This window comes from Mycteria americana, chromosome 13 (assembly GCF_035582795.1).
Source record: "Mycteria americana isolate JAX WOST 10 ecotype Jacksonville Zoo and Gardens chromosome 13, USCA_MyAme_1.0, whole genome shotgun sequence".
NCBI classification, from domain to species: Eukaryota; Metazoa; Chordata; class Aves; order Ciconiiformes; family Ciconiidae; genus Mycteria; species Mycteria americana.
Genome location: NC_134377.1, coordinates 11,056,471 through 11,077,302, shown reverse-complemented (window position 1 = coordinate 11,077,302; position 20,832 = coordinate 11,056,471). Strand labels below are relative to the sequence as shown.

Genomic DNA, 20,832 nt, shown 5'->3' with positions numbered 1-20,832 from the left:
CAGATCACAGTAGGAAGATGGAAACAGATAAATTTGGCCATACTCGAGCTAATGCCTCACTTCAAGTCCTTAAGTGAGGAATTAATCCAGTTTACAAGATGAATCAGCAGTACCAACTTCCAGGTGAAACATGTGCCAAAGTGTTTTATTTATCGTGGCTTATTGTCACCTGATGTTAGAATAGGGACTTACCCATACTGGTATTTTGTCCTTTCCAGTTTGCACTGTGCTGGAAAGAATCGGTGTATCTAGGACAGGGGTAAAAAGCATCTAAAGGAACAGCCTCAATTATGATAAGAGAAAAGAATGAATGGAATCTGCATTCAGAATAGTCTGGAGGGCGAAGGAAAGGAGCTCAGTTGTATATGTGACTGCACATGTACAACTACGTGTACGTGAACAAAATTTAACACCAAAAGAACAGTCAGTCACAATTTCACTGTGATCCTTAACTTTGATTTATTAACTCAATTTCTTTGACAGGTTTCCTGGTAGTGAATGGTTGACAAGTTGGGGATTAATTACGGTGAAGGCAAAACAGAGATTTGCTATTTGTAGATTTGCTGTGCAAATCTTTGCTGCTTTTGCTGGCAGCAAAAGCTAGCCATTCAGAAGCTGGAAGGTTAGATCTGCAAGACACCTAAAAAAAAAGTTCTTAAAATATTCAAATTCAGAGGAAAGGCACCATTTGTCCTGTGCTGACACAAATGAAAGACACGCTTTTATAGCCTTAAATCTAGAGCAGCTGTGTGCTCCAGAAATCCAGAGTGATACAGTGATGCTGGGAACCAGGGAAGGAGCCCTCACAAGCCTCCTCCAGGCCAGGCTTCTGCTTGGGGGCACAACGGAGAAGACCAATGGACCAACTTCATGCCCAAAAGCAGGTGAAGAAGGAAGAGCCCATGCAATGTGGGTAAGACAGTGCGGTGCTGTTGCATGAAGGCACTGGTGTCTTTCTGTACATTTTAACTTTTTGGGTAAGTTGTGTTTAAGGTACGTACTTCAAGGAATCCACAAACCCTCTTATAAGAAGCCTCTCAGGCTGTTTAAACCTGCACAGCAGCATTTCTTGCCTCTGTAAAATGATAAACTGAATCAAAATATCATCTAAGCTGTGGGAGCAGAGGGAGGGATGGGGACATAGCCAGACAGAGCAACTGCCCAGGCTTTGTTTGCTATGGCGGGTAGGGAGGCATCCTTGAAATCAAATATGAAAATTGTACATCACCAGGTTAATTAGCTGTTGACCGAAGAACATATGTGGTTTGTTTAGCAGGCTGTGAGGAAAGATATGCAGAAAGAATGGAGGCTCTCCTGAGATAAACCAGGCTCCAGAAAACAATGCAGGGCTGTGAGAGCCCCATCCTGGGCTATGTGCTTGGAAGAATTTACCCCGTGCTCCAGCTGAGCTGCAGAACCTGCTCCTAGCGCAGGGCAGGACAGGCGAGGTGCGGGAAGCCAGGAGCGCTGGCTGCACAGAGCCCCTCTCGCCATCCGGGGCCAAGGGGTGGGAAGCTGCCAGGGCTCTTCTGGGCTCTTAAATTCCCTCTCTAAATCCTTAATCCAGCTGCTGAAAGAATTTGCACTCCTATAATAGTCCAGTAAGGTCTTTGATTGTCCACTGGGTGCAATGGGTGCAGTTATTTAGAGGTACATTTTAATCAGATAGAAAAAAATGAAACCTCAAACTATATTACTCCCATATATCTTTTCATAATGAGGGAATTTTAACTATATTTTTCCCCCAAGATAAACATTTAATCCAGACAGGAAATGTAATGCACAAAGACTGGATTTTTTTAAATGTCTTTTCTGTAGGAGTTGCTCCTGGAGGCAGAGAGGGACATCAGCCAGCACAGCCTTACCAGACACAACCCCTGCTGCCCTCCAGCCGTCCCTTCCCCGTGTCCCTGGCCTTGGGAGCTTGAAGATCTGACTTAAATCTACAGTTTTCCATAGGTATTGCTGGGAAGGCTTTCTGGATTAGTGCACACCCTCTTATTTTTTGCAGGATCCGTATTAAGGAGACTGCCAATTTGAAAACTCAGTACAAAGTTAAATGGATGAACGTTTATCAAGATTTTTGAGTCCCTTCCTTCAGGAAATCTAGTTTTGGAGCACGTTTTAGTTGTAGAAATAAAAATTGCAAAAAGCCTGAAAACTGAAAGAGAAGTTGATAGTTACATAAAACAAATGCCGAGAATGTGGATATGGAAACTTAAGTCACTCAGGACAATAGACTGTGATATATATTATGTGATTTTTTATTTTATGGCTCCTAAGTCAGACATTAGAGTCCTTTTAAAACTGACAGATCTAATTAAAATCTGCAGTTTCCATTCTTAGCATGTAAAATTATATATACTATAATAAACAAATTGTCTAGTTCTAGTTAAAGAAAATCACTGTTATCTTACCTTGCTTTGGTTTTATTCACAAAGATGTGATTAAAATAATGAGATTATACAAACAGCCATAATCTCCCAGGAGGTGGAAAGAGATTACAGGTAATTCTGAAATCTTTTGTAACGGCACAACATTAAATACTGTTTGAACCAGCTGTACAGCCAGCCGTGCTACACTCACATTATTTGTGTGTAATGAAATTATTTTGTGTTTTCTGTTTTAAAGAAAATACAGATCTCTTGAATTAATATTAATAATTAGCATGTCTTAGTTAAAAGACCTTGAAAGAAATCTTTTGAGGTTATAATTATACACAGCCTCAATATGCATAAGAATTGTTCCTTGTCAAGAGGTGTAGGGAAGAGGTAGGAAAGCTTTGAATAAAGGTCTGGTGATCCCTCAGTGGGAGGCTGTTCCAAGATTGCTCTGGGGCTGGCATGGCTCTGAGTGGGAAATGCACAACATTTCCTGCGTTTGTACGCACAGCGCCCACAGAAACACAGACCACAGCCCTAATGAACATGTCATCAGGCTGCAGAATTATGGCCCAGGGCAAATATCCACGAGTGATATTAAGAGCTTTCTTCTGTTCTTTTGAGGCTTGTATCTCAGGCGTGAAATGAATAGTTTTAAGGGTTATTTAAAATTTGTGATGTATTCTGTAAGTACCTCCTATTGAATGTTAGGATTGACACAAGCAGTCCTACAAATGTTGAAGTGTTTTTACTTAAATGTTTTTACTTAAAGGAAATAAAGGGACATCCACAGAACCTCCTGTTCTTAAACTGATCATTCCCGCTAGCAGTGCAGACTGGGCTCTTTGCTCTGGCCATGTGCAAAACACACACGAGGCTCAAACCTGCAACCGACAGCAACAGTACCCCCACTTTTTGGATCGACCGACCTCTGCCAACCTCACCTCTCACCTCACGACCCACCAAGCACGCTGGCACGTCTGGATTCACCCAGGTCTGCAGGAGGGTGTCAGTGCCCCGGCCTCCCTGGAGCAGGAAGGGGTAAGGAGTGGCTCTGTGATACTGAGCTGAGAGGACAGAGTAACTGCAAATGTGGAGGGCTTATTTTCTAGTGAGAAGGGCAAGTCATTTGCTTGTAGGGAGTTCTCCAACCTTGTGGTGAACTGGAAAGCTTCAGCACGTGTCCAGCGCAGAATTAAAGCTGTGGTCCAGGATGCAATTCTTTCTCTGTAATCCAAAATTCTGCAGGCTTCCTGTAACATAAGGTCCCATTACATAGGATTGTGGACAAATGCTAGAATGCAGGGAAAATTTAATATAGACATAACAAACTCCTGTGACATTTATACTACGTTTATTAGTTTATTATTCTACTTCAAGATCATCAAGGCCTGCCACAACACTCTGGACAATTGCAGACCTTGCTGGAGGAGCTGAAGGGACAATGCAATGCCCCTGTGGTTGGTGGCTGTTAAATCAGCAGAAATCCCCAACCACCGCAAGTTCTGTGCAGGTTTCTTTGGAAACCGAGCGCAGAGGCAGGCAGCAGGTCATTGGCTGCATTTGAGGTGTCCACCCATACATGTATGAAAAGAATAAAATGGGCAGACAGCACTCATACATAGCTAGAAAAGGATCGGGGACAGCAAGCACACTGAGGAGGGTCTCTACACCAAATGTTTTTGGTTGTTTGTGCCAAATCCAAGGGAATGGGATCCTACAGATACTCTTTGTCAAAAGACAGCATTGCACTAAAGTTTTTACTTTGGCTTCGCACCTCCCCTCCCCTTTGTACCTTTTTTTTTAAATTGCTTCCTTTCCCTTCCTTTTTTCTTTCACTTTGCCTGTTTCCACCCTTTTGCAACACCCACCCTCCAAGCAGCGCGGTACCAACGTGACGTTCACAGCCTTTGCGCCTCCTATACATCCCACCCTGCCCTGTGCGCTGCGCATTACTCTCACCGCGAGCTCCGTGTGCTATCGCGCTTGTACAGCCCAGAGGCCACCAGGCCCCACTCCCGGTTTGCCAGTCCTGCCGCCAAGCAGGTTATTATTGTAATAATAAAAAAGATCAGGAATCGTCTCGTCACTTTCTCTTTCTGATATTAACGACCCGCTGTGCGCTGGCCGCAGGCAGATGCTTGGCTGGGCCGCCTCAGCCCAGGTGTGTGTCACCTCAGGGAGCAGGTCCCTCTGCGGGGACTGTCCCCGCGGGACGGCGGCTCCGCCAGCGCCGCACGGAGTGTTAAACCCACCCCCAGCCCCACGGAGCGCTTCAGGCTCTGCCACAGCACGAAGGGACCCGGGAGAGGCGCGGCGGACCCCCGCGGTGACCGGGGCCGGGCGGGCGGCGCCGGCTGAAGAGCGGCCTCGCCTCAGGCGGGCGGGGGACGGGGCGGGGCGGCGTGTGGCGCGCGCCGCTACGGCGCCGCGCCCAGCCTCGCGCGATGACGTCAGGGGCGCACGTGGCCCCCGGGCCCGGGTGCGGGCTCGCGCCGCCGCCGGCAGAGCTCGCGCCGCCGGGTGCGCTGCACCGCGCCATGAGGGTGCAGCTGGAGCGGTGCCGGGGCGAGTGGCGGGAGCTGGAGGAGGAGTTCCGGCAGCTCCAGGTGAGGCGGGGGGCGGCGGCGGGGCTCCGCGCCGGTGCGGTGCTGCCCGGCTTCGCGTCCGCTCCTTCTCTCGCCCTGCCCCGCGCTGCCTTCCCCGGCTTTGCTTTGCATCGCTTTGCGCGGCGCTGCACGGGGCGGGGGGCGGCGCCGGGCTCGCCCGCAGGGCTCCCTCTCCCTGCGCGGCTGCCGCAGGCTGTGAGGGGGCCCTGCGGGAGCGGGGCCGGCAGCGCGGGGTGCGCACCCCCGGGGGTCCCCGCCGCTGATCCCTTCCCCGGGAGGCCCCCGCCTTGGGGCAGCCTCAGCTAGGGGCTTCCAGGTGTGCGGAAAGGCTCACCCCCTCCTCGCTGCGCCCAGGAGAGGCCCCCGGGTGGGCTGCGCCCGGCAAGGCCACGCGTGCACGACGCCTTCGCCGCAGGCCCGGGGTGCATGCACGAAGCACGGCTCTGCACGGATGCGCATCCTTACACAGCACCCCAGAAATACCGCTGTGCCCCGGTACCTCCAGGCAGGTGCTACGTGCACACGGGATATCCCAGACCAAACTATGGCCGTGCCCCGGGTACACCTGATGAGGTGCCCGAGGGGACGCGGTGCTGTGGTTCCCATTGCTAGAGCAAGGGTGGGGAAGGGGGACCCGGTGTTTTTGCGCGCCCGTAGCACGGCACGAGCAGCGACGCAGGTAATGCCTGTACTGCGAGCATCACCTGGCGGGAGCTTAATTTCCTCTGGTGGGATACAAGGGGGTCAAGTGCTGCTTTTCCATCTTGCAAAGGCACGCTGAGGGACAGAAAGACCTTGGAGCAGGGACTGAGAGCTGTTTCTGCAAAATGCTTTTACCTCCAGAAACCTTCCCTTCCCGGTATGTCGTCAATGCTGCGCCTATGCACGTGCTTTAAATCTTTCAGCCAGTTTTAAAACACGACCGGCTGTTCTCGCTCTGCGTGGCTGTTAGCCTCTTTTAGGCTGTTAAACAGAACGTGCACTGCAAAAAAAAAAGTGTGATTTCCAGATTTAGCTCGTTGTCTTAATTAAAAGTCAGTTCAGGTTGTAGGCTTGTTAACAGAAGGAAAGGTGGTGGTTGGGTGTTGGGGGGGAACACCAGCTGGCGTGGTTTTGTTGATCACTTGTTTGCTGTGTGCACCAACCAGCCGCCTTGCTGACCGTGCTGCTTAAGTCTGACCTAAACCCCAGCAAAATGTCAATGACTTGTCCCTTCCTTGGTTTCCCCAGCCGTAAAAGGAAAGTAGAAATGCTTCTAGATGGGTGGCAGCCGCTGGTGGCATGAGGTATCATTGCCCAGTGGTTAGTACTGTAGAGGTGAAAAGCTGGAATAACATCCATTATCTGAGAGCTTCAGGGCTCGCAAGCAGAGTTCATATCTGAAGGCGGCGTTGCAGAAGAGGGGAACACGGCGCTGTCCTGAGGATGTGACTGCTCCAGCTCCATGAGATGCTGGTCGTGCTTCAGTGTGCTTTGGAGGAAGGTTCTGTGCTCCCCCACTGGATTCAAGTCAAACTTTGATGCGTGGAGTAAGAATCCCAACTGTTTAGTAAGAAAGTACTTTGACGTCGGTGTCCACTCTCATGCTTGTGCTTGCACATGGCTTTTTGGACACACTTGCAGCATCTCTTGCTCTTGAGCAGTGTGGTTTTCCCGGCAGCAGCCTGACCTTGTCCACGCCTGCATCACCCCCCTTCAGGGCCCTTTTTTGCTGGCCTGACTCATCTCAGGCTGGAAATGCTGGTCCGGGGCCACGTGGGAGCTGCTGCTTGCATTTGGAAGGAGCTCCCTGTTGGTGTTTTCCAAGGTACTTTGGTCACATCCACTAAAAGGGTCTCTTGTGCAATGCCAGCAGGGAAAAAAAATTGATGGTGGGCAGATTTTTTGTGTGTTGAGAGCAGTGCTGGCCCCATGGAGGAAAATGATCTCTGTTTCAATGCGCTCCTACCCTGTCTCATATTTTACAATTGTGTTGTAAGTTCTGGGTCAGGGGCTGTGTCTTCCTTCTCCTGCAGAGGAGGACCTTGGACTCTGGTTGTAGCTCCTGCCCTGACGTGCTGGGTGGCTGGCACGGGGCACTTGGGGCTACACTTGTGTTTGGGGAGCTCTGACTTGAGGGGCTTCAAAGGGGCTGATCCTGCTGTGCAGCAGCACTGAGCATCCCCTCGGGGCAGCAGGGACCAGCCGTGAGATGGGGCTGGGGGACATCCAGGTTTGCAAAGTGCTTTTAATCAGGCATATCTGTGGGTTTTTGTAATTGGGGTTGCCAGGGTGGTGCCTCATCTCTGGAGCAGCAGCCTGAGATGGAGAGCTCAGAGCTGTGGGGCATTGCAGTTTTGGAGCAGGAACCCCCACAGATTCTTACCTTCCCTCCCCTGGCCGTGGCACATCTGTGGTCTTCCATGCCATAGGAAAATGCAAGTTGCCCTGCAACAACTTCTTAATTAAACCTTGCATATGAACATGTAAACCAGATTTTGATTAGGAAAAAGCCCTGCAAGGGCTCCCCATGAATGTGGTTTAAGTCCTGCAAATGAACAAGTGCTGACCACAAGTGGGGCTGTTGCAAGTCCAACGGAAAATAGGCCTCGGGGTACTTACAGAAAGTGTAAAGCGGTTGCAGCGCAGGGCTGCCGTGCTGGACTGCTGCCTGCCCTTAGTCTGTGGGCAAATTGGGCAGTGATTTCCATTTGCAAACTGGGCAGTCACGGCCCTGGCACTGTACATCTTGTAAACTCGGGTTCAGAGACAACTCTGACGTCTCCGCTGGGAGCTCTTCAACTCAGGGCAAAAATACTCCTCTCCCTGGTGCGTGGGTCCTTTGTTTTTCGGTATGTGTTGTTTCTTATGTGGAGAGAGCGAGCTGTGGCCAAACCCGACCCTCCGGGCAGGTATTTGGCCTGTGGGTTATACGTGTTAATGTAAAGGCAGTGCTGAGCTCCCTTTGCTGCCGGTGGATCCCCTTTGTAAGCAATCACCTCTCTTGATGAATAAATAACTTTGCAAATGTTATGTTCTAAATACCAGTGTCATTTTTAAATCATTATCCTGATGTTTTTGGCTAGCAGTAGAATTTATCAGCTCTCAACTTGCCTGTTTGTGTTTCCAATAAATACTTGAACACTTTTTTTTGGCAAAGAGCTTCTTACATCCTTTGAACCAGCCTTTTAAAAGATGCTGTTGTGTGACATCTAGAGAAGCAGAAGGAGTTACTGTGCAATCCAGCAAGCCCTGAAGTCCTCCCCGTGCTAAGAAAAGCCAAACCAGTCCTGAAACAATGAGAGCTGCTGTGTCTGGACATGGTTAGTTTGGTTATAAAGGTTTTTAAATTGGATACTGGAGCTTGTTTTGGATTGCTCCTGTAAATAATGAACAGCTAACAGCCAGGTCCTAATGAGGAGAAAAGCAAAGATTTGTTTTGTATGGATTTACCACCATGTTTATGCTCTGGGAAAACTGGTGGTAAGGGTAGATAAAGCAGCCGTGCAAATAACCATTTAACTTGCGCCTTCTCTTGGCACTAACTCTACAAACTTTGTTTTCCAAGTTATTATAGATCTTAAAATTTGCTCGGAGGGCATCGCTTGGTGTCTGGTTAGCCCTTTCTGAGGTCTCCGTGCACTTGGGAAGGTGGTAAAATCATTGCAAAGGGCAGAAAAGCAGAGCATGTTTATTCCCAAGCAGAGGCACCTCTCAGCGGGCTTGCAGTTGGTTAGCATGTCCTCGTTACAGCCAGTCAAACACTAATTCAGGGCTGCAGAGGGTCAATGAGCTGTGATAAAGAAGTTCTTCTCAAGGAGCATCTAATGCTGCAGGGAGGGCATGGGTTAAGCTCTTAAACTAGAGTATGGGGCAGTAGGTTGCTTGAACATATATGGGGTCGAGATGGCAGTGGTGGCCAGGAGGCGTCTAAAACCCCCGGCGTGGATTTGTGGCTGGTTTTGTGTGTCTGTCCCGTCTGTCCCCGTTGCCCCCCCCCCCCCCCCCCCCCCCCCCCCCCCCGGATCCTCATCTTTTTTCTTTTTTCCCCAGATTTAATCTGGCTGTGAAATCAGAGTTCCTGCTCTATGATTTAACCACCCATTTGATGGGGACAGATTGGGATCAAATGGAGGATTAGGGGCCTTGTTACAGGGTGGGATGGGAACGAGGAGCTCCTGAGTGGGAAAGCTCGGGAACGAGGAGCTCCTGAGTGGGAAAGCTTGTTAGAAAGAGGAAATGAGACGAGTGTAGAGAGGATCTCTTCCTTTTGCAGGAATTTCATTAGTGTCCATTTAAACTGTGTTGGATAGAATCATAGAATGGTTTGGGTTGGAAGGGACCTTTACAGGTCACCTAGTCCAACTCCCCTGCAATGAGCAGGGACATCTTCAACTAGGTCAGGTTGCTCAGAGCCCCATCCAACCTGACCTTCAACGTTTCCAGGGATGGGGCATCTACCACCTCTCTGGGCAACCTGTTCCAGTGTTTCACCACCCTCATTGTAAAAAAATTCTTCCTTATATCTAGTCTAAATCTACCCTCTTTTAGTTTAAAACCATTACCCCTTGTCCTATTGCAACAGGCCCCGCTAAAAAGTTTGTCCCCATCCTTCTTATAAGCCTCCGTTAAGTACTGAAAGGCTGCAATAAGGTCTCCCCAGAGCCTTCTCTTCTCCAGGCTGAATAATCCCAACTCTCTCAGCCTTTCTTCATAGGAGAGGTGTTCCATCCCTCTGATCATTTTTGTGGCCCTCCTCTGGACCCGCTTTCCTGTGCTGAGGGCTCCAAAGCTGGACACAGTACTCCAGGATCCACGGTGGTTCGGCATTGCCCCCTCCTTGCTTGTTTGCAGGGGTGCCTGTTGACTCCCAAAAACCCAGGATTTTGCTTGCTTCCTTCAGAGGTGAGGACCAAATGCAGTGTGTAACCTAGAAGGGCTCTTCCGACCAATCATCTCCTTTTCTCCTGCAGGAAACACACAAAGTTTACAGGCAGAAACTGGAAGAAGTCACCAGCTTGCAGACAGCCTGCAGCAGCTCCATACACCGGCAGAAGAAGACACTAAGGGATCTGAAGCACAGCCTGCAACGGTAACGGGAGACCTGGAGGGTGGAGGAGGCAGCGATGGGATGTTTCTCATTCCCAAAGGGCTGAAATGTTTGGATTTTTAGCATTTTAATACGCAATCTGTGTCATGGTGCTAATTTTGCTCCATGTTATTCTTGAGTCACCTCCATCTGTCACAGCCAGGTAAAATGTTCGTAACCTATGAGAGACGGAGTCCTGCAAATAAAGAAGATCTTTGAGGGAGCCTGTGTGGGTTTGCATCCTTGCAGTATGTGCCATATGCTGTAGGACCATACAGCTTTTGGTCTGTGCGTTTTGCTAGGTGAGCAAAGCTTTGCTCCGTAAGCCGTGCTGGAAGAGCAGCATTGGTCCTTGAACCTGAAGGTATATCTTGCTCCTGGGTGGATTTACAGGAGAGAACTGTCTTTGGCTGCTTGGCTGATCCCTGGGAGCCACGGGCTAAATTCCTTGTGCGCAGGTCTGAAAGCACCACCTCCAACAGCACGGGTTGCTAACGCAGCTGTGCTCTGCTCTCTGTTTTACATTAATTGGTAAAACCGCAGTTTGTCAGTAAATCATCAGCTGTGTGTTTTGTTACATCCTGAAATATTTCATGCCTGAAGAGCTGCAGCCTCTGCAAAGGGCAGTGCCTGAAACCGTGCACAAAGTTCCCGAAGTGGAAGGAGTTCCTGCAAAAATGCACAATGTTCCCTAAGTGCTCTGCTAGGGAAGAAGTACGGGATCCTGTCACTGAGCCGAGATGAAAAGAGAAGCTGATTTATAAACCAGCTGGTTGAAATAACCTACAACGGCATAAACCAGACAGTGAAATAAAATCATGGTAAGCCAAATAGTGCTGCAGAAATACAGGAGCAAAGCACACAATGGCATCAACTCACACAGTTAGCTTTTTAACAGCATGGATTTTATGACAACGTTATTTTCCTTTAAATACAAAGGAGGTAAAAACATGAACAGGAATATCTTGTTTCTGTGTTCGTGCAGGTGCAAGCCCAGGGCAAGTCCTGAAGAGTTTGCTCTCATTCAGGAGATCAGCACCCAGATCAAGGAGAGGCAGAATGCCTTCTTCGACATGGAAGCCTACTTGCCGAAGAAGAATGGGTACGTGCTTTGCTGGGGAGGCGTGCGCTCCGGGAAGGCTGATTTTTTTAAGTGTTCGCAGCGGTGTTGTTCCCGAAGGATAATGTGCGTGTTGAAGAAATACATGTAAAACTGGATTAGTCATAAATCTCTTGCTGAGCTGCTGTGTCAGTTGTACACAGAATTCATTAGCTGGAGGTGTATATAAATGTACTGCGTGTAGGCAGTGCAGGTTTTCTTGTTAAAATAAAAGTAAGCCTGCATTGGCGAGAGATCGTGCAATTCACTGTCTCACACTGATGTTTTCCTGGGCTAACTTTTTTTAAGACTAAATTAGCACAAGAATTTTCTCTCTCTCTTTTTTTTTTTTTTTTTAAATAGTGTTTTCAACCAACTTACATTTTATACTTTGCTTCAGGTGGGGTTACTAGGACAGATTTCTTTCAGTTGTCAAGGGCTGCATGGTGCTGCAGCCCCTCAGAACTTTCTATCAGAAACTTTTCTTCCAATTTCTCCCCGTTATTTTTGGTTTTGGACAGTGTACACTACATATCTCGCCCTTAGACTGTAGCACAGAAAAGGGACCAGGAAATAAAGCTTTTATCTAACTTATTGGAAATGCTGACCGATCTCTCCACATTTAAATCCTCTTCTGTAGTCTATCTCTCCAGTTTGCCTTAATTAAAAACCTACAGCAAACGTGGCTTTGGCAGATTCGCTGGTCCCTTCAGCTCCGATCTGGGTCATCCTGCAGTGTTCAAATAAAATGACTTACTTGGGTCTGCTCTTGTTTTTTGTCTTCCAGCTTGTACTTAAACCTGGTGCTGGGAAATGTGAATGTAACTCTCCTGAGTAACCAAGCAAAGTAAGTGAGCGTTTCTGCATGTGTGAATCTGGGTTTCTCTAGGGCCAGCTGTGGATATGGACTGAAGTCTGGAGACGGGAATCTGTTTCTTTTAGGTATGATAAAAGATGAAATGTCGAGGGTGGGCAAGTCAGACCATGACATGGGGCCAAGCTAATGCTTCGTGTAGCTCTGATGGATTCTGTCCATCACTTGCTTTTAAGCCCAGCTCAGCCTGTTGCCTTAATTGTAAGGGGTTTATTTTGCAATGAAAAATGGTATTGCGACTTCTAGGCATACGGTGCTCCAGAAAATGGAGGTGTGTTTTGGTTTTTTGCCCCCCCCCCCCCCTTTTTTATTTTATCATGCCAACCCAGAAACCAGCTGTTATGGACTTAAGCTGTTGTCTTGCAGTGTAATGGCTGTGCAGCCTAGACAGACCCTGCGGGCAGAATGCTGCCTTTCACCACTGTCTGCTGGTTTTCTAAATGTTTCAAACAAAACCTCTCTCTCTCTGGGCCTGGCATGTGGATTTGTATCTGGTTTGAAAAAAGTGAAGCCACATTCCAGTAAACACCCGTTTGTGTCCATAAACAGTGGTTGTTCTCTTCCAGGTTTGCCTACAAGGACGAGTATGAGAAGTTCAAACTTTATCTGACAATAATCTTGTTACTTGGGGCCGTCACCTGCAGGTTTATTCTCCACTACAGGCAAGCTGCATTTTTACTTCTAATAAAGTATTTTGAATAAAAACGTGCTGGGTTTGAACTAACTGATCTTCTGTTAAGGATGGTGAGATGGGGCTCTGGCAGTATTTAAGCTTCGAGCAGTTGGACAACAGGACAGCTTCTGCACCTCTTCTTCAACACTGGCAGGACCTGTATTGTAGCTACTTGCTTTTCCTTGTTTAACTTTTTTTGGAGTCTCTTATAACTGAGAGGTCCAACATCATGTTTCCTGACCTGTTGTTTTTCGGGCATCAGGCTGTGCTTGGGAACAAGCAGTTGGTTTTGCTCATGGGTTGTCCCAGGCAGGGACCAGCACCGTGCTGCGGCTCTGGGGTTGCAAATGCAACAAGAGAGGATTTGCGTGAAATGATCAGACCTGAAATGTTATCTCTAGGTCATGATAAAGTATCTGAGCACCAACAAGCTTCCACTTTTCAGTTTTGCTTAAAAAACAAGAAGGTGTTGGATCTGGGCACTTCCACTGACGTTTCTCTGGGTCTGCGGTGAATGCAGGATCGTCTCAAAGAACGATGCTGCCATATACAGAGGCTGTCCCAAATCCCCTTGGCTTCAGGGGTTTGCAAAAGGCAAAATGAAGGCCCCCCCCCCGCCCCGCCCCCGAGTGTAACGCTCTTCTGCTCTTTTAGTTGATTGGATTTATATAGATCTCATGGAATCTCCTCACTGAATTAGCCTGGAAATGCCTCTCTAAATTGGATCATCCGCTGCTTCCATGGTGCTTTCTCTCCTTCAGAAGGAATTAATGTCATCTCTGCGTACCTGCTTATCGGCTCAAGATCTGCAGTGTTATATCACGGGGCACTTCCCGGAGGAAAGGACTCCGAGCCTGGCGGTGCTGCCAATGCTTGCGGCTCTGCATGTGGATTAGAGATATTTGGGACTGGGGTTTCGTGTCCATGACTCACTTGGGCAGGTTTTCATTCGCCCAAGGGGAGGGAGGAAAAATAGGGATTTTTTTTTTTAATGTGTCTTTATAATTAACAGGGGGTTTTTTTACTGTGTGTTTTCTATTTAACAGGGTGACAGATGAAGTGTTTAACTTTCTGTTAGTGTGGTATTACTGCACGCTGACGATACGGGAAAGCATTCTCATTAGCAATGGATCAAGGTACTGTGCCACCTGCAAAAACTATTTAAAGCATGAATGTCCTTAAAAGACAATCAAGCAACAAAAGGGGATTCAGTTTTGCACTGAAGCCCAGGAAATCTGAGATGCTGATGCCTCTCTGCAGGGTCTGTTGTCTCTGTCGCTCTCCCTGGTGGCTTCCAAGGGCAGATGTGGCCACCTGAGATTTGGGGAGGGAGGAGAAGGTGCAGTTCCTAGAAGTCCATAAGCTCTTTTTCCAAAGTGTTGGATGTTCTTGGTAGCTGCGGGTTAGTTGTAGATGTGGTCTGGAGTATAAGTGTGTGTGTGTTTTTTGGTGAAAGGACCAACCCGAGGTACTGGCTCTACGCCCTGTGGTTAGTACGGTTGCCCTGTAGGTCACTGCTGCGTCTCCTGAAGCATTTGACTAAATTACAGTCCCGTCGAGGGGAAGTTGGCGGTTAGGAGATAATTGAAGGGCTGGAAACACAAGTAAAATCGTGGGAAAAGTTAACTGAAAGATGATCTTTACTCCAAGCCCTCGTTTCTTTATGGCACCTTTAGTATCCTAAGGCGGGGTGGTGAGGTCCTGTTGGTGAATCGCTCCTGGAGCATCTCCGTTAAGTCTAGGTCAAGAAGTTGCTCGAGTTTGCACTTGTGTAACTTAACCTGGAGTCTGGTGTTAGATTTTAGCATTAACCTGATGATTGCCTGTCCCTGGTTTTCATCATCCAGATAGACTGGCACAGGGAAACCGCAGCAATTACCGTGTCTCTTCCCAGGCATGAGTCTGCATGTCAGTTTGCAGCTGGGTGAGTGGCGGCGGCTGCTGCTGCTGCAACATTTGCAGCTCCCCATTGCATTAATTAATTGGGCTTCTAATGTGTCTCATTTGCTACCTTGCGTGCAGCCAGCATCGCGTTAGCCCAGCTTCACGCACTCATTCCTGCTCCGAATACTGCACAGAGAACTTGTACGCTCCCTTGTAGTGGTGCTTGTACAGGGGCAGACCAGCATTTGCGTTAGTGGCAGGAGTCAGTGTTGTCCTAATTAAGTGGCAATGCCTAATGATCAGCTGGGAGCAGTTTCAGACAGTCTCTTCCCTCTCTGAAGCCAGTTGCTTCCACGTGCTCCTCCGAATGGGGACGGGAGGGAGCATTTCTGGGAGCCTTGTCTCGCATTGCCAGCAGGATTCTTGTGGTCCCCGCTCCCGATGCAAGAGGGCTTTGTGCCTGGAGGCAGACAGCAGCATGGCGTGTGCAGTGGGAAAATCAGGGCCCTCCTGCTTTGCCTGGGGGCAAAATCTTAAAAATGTGCTGATTTCTGGGAGCTGCTTGAGGGCGCAGTTCCCAGCGTTGGCCTCGGGCAGCAGGGATGAAACAGTCTCTTCTCCAAGCATGGCTGTCCTCAGGGCTGCTGCGGGCAGGATATCTTGTTTTGGGGTGCTTTCCAGAGAGGGGTAGATCGCTGTGGGGCCAGAGACGAAGAGGAAAAACACAAGCATGGGGATGTAAAGTCGCATGCCCAAGGCCAGCAGAGAAAGCTCTGAGCTTGAGCTCGCTGCATCTAGAGGTGGGTCACAGTGGCTTGGTGCTGTCTTGTGTTAGAGGTCGCACACCTTTGGTTGGAAATGCCCCAAATTAACCCATCATGTTGGCTTAGTTTCCAAAGCAGCGCTGTCCCTGGCGCAGCTCTTCACTTCTTGATTCTGCCTCGCTACAGCCTTTGCTTGCTTTACTGTAATTTTCTGAGCTTTCTGCAGCATTTGTGTCTGAAAGAAACAGCCACCTCATAGGAAGGACTTGGAAATGTCACTTATTTGCATGGCACAGGAAAAAAAAAAAGGCGTGTGGGCTGAAACTTGTGCACCATTAGTCACTGTGGTACTTCATGCTGCAGGGAGTGCTGCTTCTCGCTGTGCTGGAGAGCTCGTGGGAGCACGCGAGATGTGCCCTGGTCCTGAGCCTCCCTCCAGCAGTTGTGGATTCGTGACCCAACTAAGCCGTATTGTCAGGACAGTGCTCCACACCACCCCTTTTGCTTGAGTTGAGCCATCTTTTTTTCTTCCCAGCCCCGCTCCTCTCCCAAGTCAGGATCTTTTTTTTTTTTTGTCTTTAAAGCCAGACTTATAATGCTAAAATCCACGTTTCTCATCAAACTGCTGCGTTTTTTCTGTTCAGGATCAAAGGCTGGTGGGTGTCTCATCACTATGTCTCCACGTTCCTGTCTGGAGTAATGTTAACATGGTAAGTCTGCTCTTGCCTGCTCGAGGTGCTTCAAGCCTGTTGCAAAGTGTTTGCATCATCTAAGCATTTAAATCCAGTGTGACCATGAAGCTGTGGCCGCATGGGTATGTGGCGAAGCGTCAGACTTAATATTTGTCTGACGTTACAGATGTTTTCAGTGATAAATACATCACTGCAAGTTTGTATTTACATTGCTGATTTAAAAAAAAGAAACCCAAACCTAAGCTGTAGTTGTGCTGATGGTAGCAAAATCTCTGCAAGTCTCCTGATTTCTGTCTCTGTGTAACTAAGCAAACAAGCAGCGCTTTGCTTTAGAGGGAGGACACCACAAAATGAATCTGTTTGGTGCCTTTACTGAACCCAGATTACAAACTGAGTATAAAGCCAAAAATGCAAGTTACTTTCCAGTGGGTGGTGACGTCGGTCAAACGACGCAGCGATGCATCCCGTGTACAGCCCCTGTGCAACCTTTGTCAACTTTGGCATGAACTGATTAGTTAATAATTAAAAAATGTTTTAAAACAACAAATGTTTCTGCTCCTGAATCTGTCAGGGGATGACATAGTGGCTGGAGCAGAAGGTCCCCTGTCCTCTGTCTATCCTGAACTACCCTCAGGATAAGGAGCACAACCACCCCCTGCTCCACCGCTTGGATTCTTGATGCAGACACTGCTGAAGGGCTTTGATTGCTGCCTAGAGAAAACTGTGATAAGCAAATGAATAAGAGGCGGCAGCATTCATACACATTTCAGAGGGGAAACCTAATCAATTAGAGCATTTTCTATAACGCCAGAGTTGTGATGTGCGGCTGTAGCACCCTCTGGGCTCCCAACCGGGTGGAGCAGGCTGGGTACCAGCTGCTTGCTTCATTTGCTAATGGGATCCAGCTTGGCGGTGGAGGGGAAGGGCACTGCATCATGTGCTTTTTATGAAATAAATAGATCTCCTTTGTATTTTGCTTTCAGGCCGGATGGACTCATGTATCAAATGTTTCGCAGTCAATTTTTAGCATTTTCAATATTTCAGAGTGAGTATATCTTACCTTGCTAATTCACGGGATAAAATAGTTTTGTATCTTACGTGCTTAGAAGAAAACACATCTGCTTGGTAAATACTGGAGTATTAATATAAACCATAACATGGTTTATATTAATGTATAAATGTTTATATTATGTACAAATATAAACCATACCATGCAAATATACAATGCACAAATATAGACAATAATTAAATGCTGTTGGACTAAACATTATTAAAATAGTTTGTTATGTTTATCATACTTCTGAATAGCCAATGCGGTGATGTTTTCTCTCTCCTTCTCCAGGTTGCGTTCAGTTCCTACAGTATTATTATCAAAGGGGCTGCCTTTATAGACTCCGTGCTTTGGGGGAGAGAAACCACTTGGACCTTACAGTAGGTGAGGTTTTCTGCAATACTTGGCTTGCAAAGTTTTTGCACAGGTTTTAGATGCAGTGATAGGGAGAGGGCTGCGTGGCCTGCCGAGAGCGAGCTTTGCAGAGCTGCCACCCCCCTGCCCTGCTGCCCGCGTCCTGCGGCAGGAAAGGGAGTGAGGCTTTTATCCCCCTTCTCCAGTCCTGTGGGTCAGGAGCAGAGGGCTCTGATCTCTGTCAGCTCTTGAGAGGGTTAAGATGGAGGTTTTGGTCATCCCCATCTTCATCCTTCTCCCATTATCCCACCTTCAAGTACATATTTTAAATTGGTTGGTTATTGCAGAGCAGGATGGGAATAGCCCTTATGGGGTGGTCTGGGTGGGGAGGGCTGCAGCTCTGGTCCTGGCTCTTCTGCGCTCACTCTCTGCCTCTTCTGTTAACCTTTTCCAGAAGGATTTCAGTCCTGGATGTGGCGAGGGCTGACGTTTCTCCTTCCCTTCTTGTTCTTCGGGCACGTAAGTCAGGCAATCCCGTTCCTCCCTCTGTGGCGTGGGGCCTTGGGAGGGTCTGCCACTGTGGTTGCAGCACTGTAAAAAGGTGCTTTGGATCACGTATACCCATGGCAAATGTTTCTAAGGTGTGGGGGTTTTATTTTTTTGCTAGTAATGAAATTGCTTTTTTTTTTTTCCTTTTTAGTTCTGGCAGCTATATAATGCAATCACGCTTTTTGGATTGTCGAGGCATAAGGAGTGCAAAGAATGGCAGGTGGGTGTTGATTCTGCTCAGAAAAAGCATGGAGCAGCGGGAGGAGGGGGTGTTTAACCACATCCTTAAAGATATTTAGGCATCTGACCCCATCTGAATATCTTGGGATGTTGTGGCACAGAGCCTATGGCACAGAGCCTGTGGCACAAAAGAACTCGAAATAAATGTATGAGTTACTGTAGGGAATCTTGCACCTACGGGTGACCACACGAACTGAAAGGCCCGGGAGGTAGGGGGAAGAAAATACATGTGGGTAAATATCTCTCCATATTGTTCATGTATATGGACATTTAACAGCAATGGCTGCTGAGTTGCTGGTGGTTGTTTATGGCTGATCCATGGATTACACATACAAAAATACGACAAAAAAACGATGGCAGTGAATCACTTTAAAAACATATTATCTGCTTTATTGCCCCACTTTAGGAATCCTTCCACTTATGTTCTCAGTTGCTGTCACCCATCAAACATGTCTATCCATTTTCCAGCTATACAACTGCTTCTGTAGATCTAGATTGGACCACATCACACATGCAGTGGTGCAGATAATCTGATGGTCTTTATTTTGGGCAGATCTTGCTGTAGCTGGTGTGCTCACTTTGTTCACTGGCTTAACAGGAGGAACACAGCTTCCCACAGAAACGTGTCATTCCCCCAGGCCTGTGCCACTGCTGTTGGATGAAAGAGCTTGTAGCATAACGTTAATCCATTAGATTGGACTTAATGATTTGATTTTACTGTCTGGTAGAGTCCAGCAATGTCAAATATAATCCCTATTGTAATGTTAAAAAGCAGTAAATGCTACTTAAATGATCATGATAAAAATATACTTCTTGTTAACCCACACACCTGGATGCATGGGTGTACATTTGGCTACGATCTTCTCTCCTCGTGTGCTAATGGATCCCTGGACTTGCCAACCAAGCCCCATCAGAGCTCCCTTAAATGTGGCCAAAGCAGTACCCTCGGCTCTCACATTTTTTTATTTTTTTTTTTTTCTCCTTCTCCCCTCTCAGGTTTTTGTGTTGGCGTTGACGTTTCTGCTGCTCTTCCTAGGGAACTTCCTCACTACTCTAAAAGTGGTGCACACTAAACTCCAGAAAAACAAAGATAAAATGAAGAAGCTGTGAACTCCCCCTCCCCGGCGTGCTGGCTGCTGTCCCTGCGCCTGCAGCAGGCGCTGGCTTTGGGACGGATCCTGCTATAAACCCTAGCTATGCCGTGGACAGGCTCGGAAAGACTTGTCCGTCCCCGTGTTTGGTGAAGGATATGGACTCTGCCAGCACAGACTCAGTATTATGCAAGCATGGCTCTCCAGTCCGCAGTCCTGCTATTTATGTATATTTAATACAAAACGTGTTTGCTTTGGGGTTTTTTTCTGTATATAGAGCAGCATGCACCTGCCCAGTGAAGCGCCAGCATTGGGAGAATGTGGGATCTACTGTAATTCCAGTTCTGGAATGATATTTAACACTTTCCAGTTTTATTACTTACATTCTGGGTATTGGATTTGCAAAGGTTTATGAACACTCCAGGTTGATCAGTAATACAGACCGAATGCTGTTTTTTAAAGGCATTTGTTTAAGGCATATTTTCAGTGGCAATACTAACCTGTGTGTACTGTGGAAAAAAAATGCCCATCTTTGTACCATACTGCTGCTATATACACTTTTAAAAAGCTATTTAAAGAAGAGAAATTCTCTTTTGAAAAGAAAAACAAGCAAGCAAAACCAGTTATTAAATGGCAGGGAAGTCTGCTAGCCCTCTTCCAGGGAGGCCAGGTCATCTGTCCAGGCCTGGAAAAGACCTAAAATAAACTGTTCAATATGCAGCTGCTTCAGCCCCTTTTTAATAACAAATACACTGCTCTTCAGGTTGCTTTTTCGAGACACCATTTTTCCTTAAGATAGCCTTGGTCAGTGGCAATAAGTGCAGTTGCACTTGGGTTTCTGTTTTCAGTGGTTTTTGCTCCCAGTGCTGTTCTGGAAAGGGGAGGACAGCCTCAGCAGAAATCCATTCTGGAAAGGGGAGGACAGCCTCAGCAGAAATATTAAATACTTTCTTTAGATGCTGCGCTTGTACCAATAGTTATGAGAATGTTAACACTAGTTCAGGAGGATGGCAGAGGACAAATACTGACTGCCATCCTGCTTAACTCCTTGTGCTGCTTGAACTTAAACTTCCTCATTCAAATAAGCTTGTTTTGGGTGTTGTAACATCTGTACCTCCGAAGGCCAGCTGCGGTATCATGAGCCACTTTAGGCAGTGTCTTTCCCAACGGGGAAGGCTTCCTTTGAGCTAGCACAAAGCCCAAATTGGGCATACGCTTTGGCAAAGTGTGATCTGCAAATTATGCCTTTCTCCCAGTAAGCATGCTCATGAAGAAATATATATGCACTACAGACTTGAGATGGTTTCATCGGTTCTTCTGTTGCTGCGAGGCTAGCAAAATTACCTTTACAGTGTCACTGTCCTGTGGGCACGAACAGTAAATTGCAATTTGCATATTTTGAACAACTTTCACGCTAGCTGGGCTGTATCTTTGTACGTTAACTTTTGACTTCTGCAGAGCCTGTGGCGTTTGGTTTTTTTATCCTTTGAACTCTCCATTTAT

The 20,832-nt window shown here is 47.6% G+C and overlaps 1 protein-coding gene across 3 annotated transcripts; it reads left to right on the top strand.

The window, feature by feature from the left end:
• Window positions 1–4,836: 4,836 nt before the first annotated feature.
• On the top strand, window positions 4,837–20,217 carry TMEM120B (transmembrane protein 120B). Of its 3 annotated transcripts, none has more exons than XM_075516095.1 (12): window positions 4,837–4,990; window positions 9,943–10,061; window positions 11,044–11,160; window positions 11,945–12,004; window positions 12,598–12,693; window positions 13,751–13,840; window positions 15,997–16,062; window positions 17,028–17,089; window positions 17,387–17,479; window positions 17,904–17,968; window positions 18,150–18,222; window positions 19,235–20,217. In XM_075516095.1, exons 1-12 carry the CDS (start codon window positions 4,922–4,924, stop codon window positions 19,309–19,311), a joined length of 987 nt encoding a protein of 328 aa, XP_075372210.1. In that variant the 5' UTR covers window positions 4,837–4,921; the 3' UTR covers window positions 19,312–20,217. The 3 variants fall into 3 exon arrangements, with proteins under 3 accessions (XP_075372210.1, XP_075372208.1, XP_075372209.1); XM_075516093.1 differs by having other exon boundaries at window positions 18,150–18,218; window positions 19,235–20,215; XM_075516094.1 differs by lacking the exon at window positions 19,235–20,217 and adding an exon at window positions 18,837–19,181 and having other exon boundaries at window positions 18,150–18,218.
• Window positions 20,218–20,832: the final 615 nt, after the last annotated feature.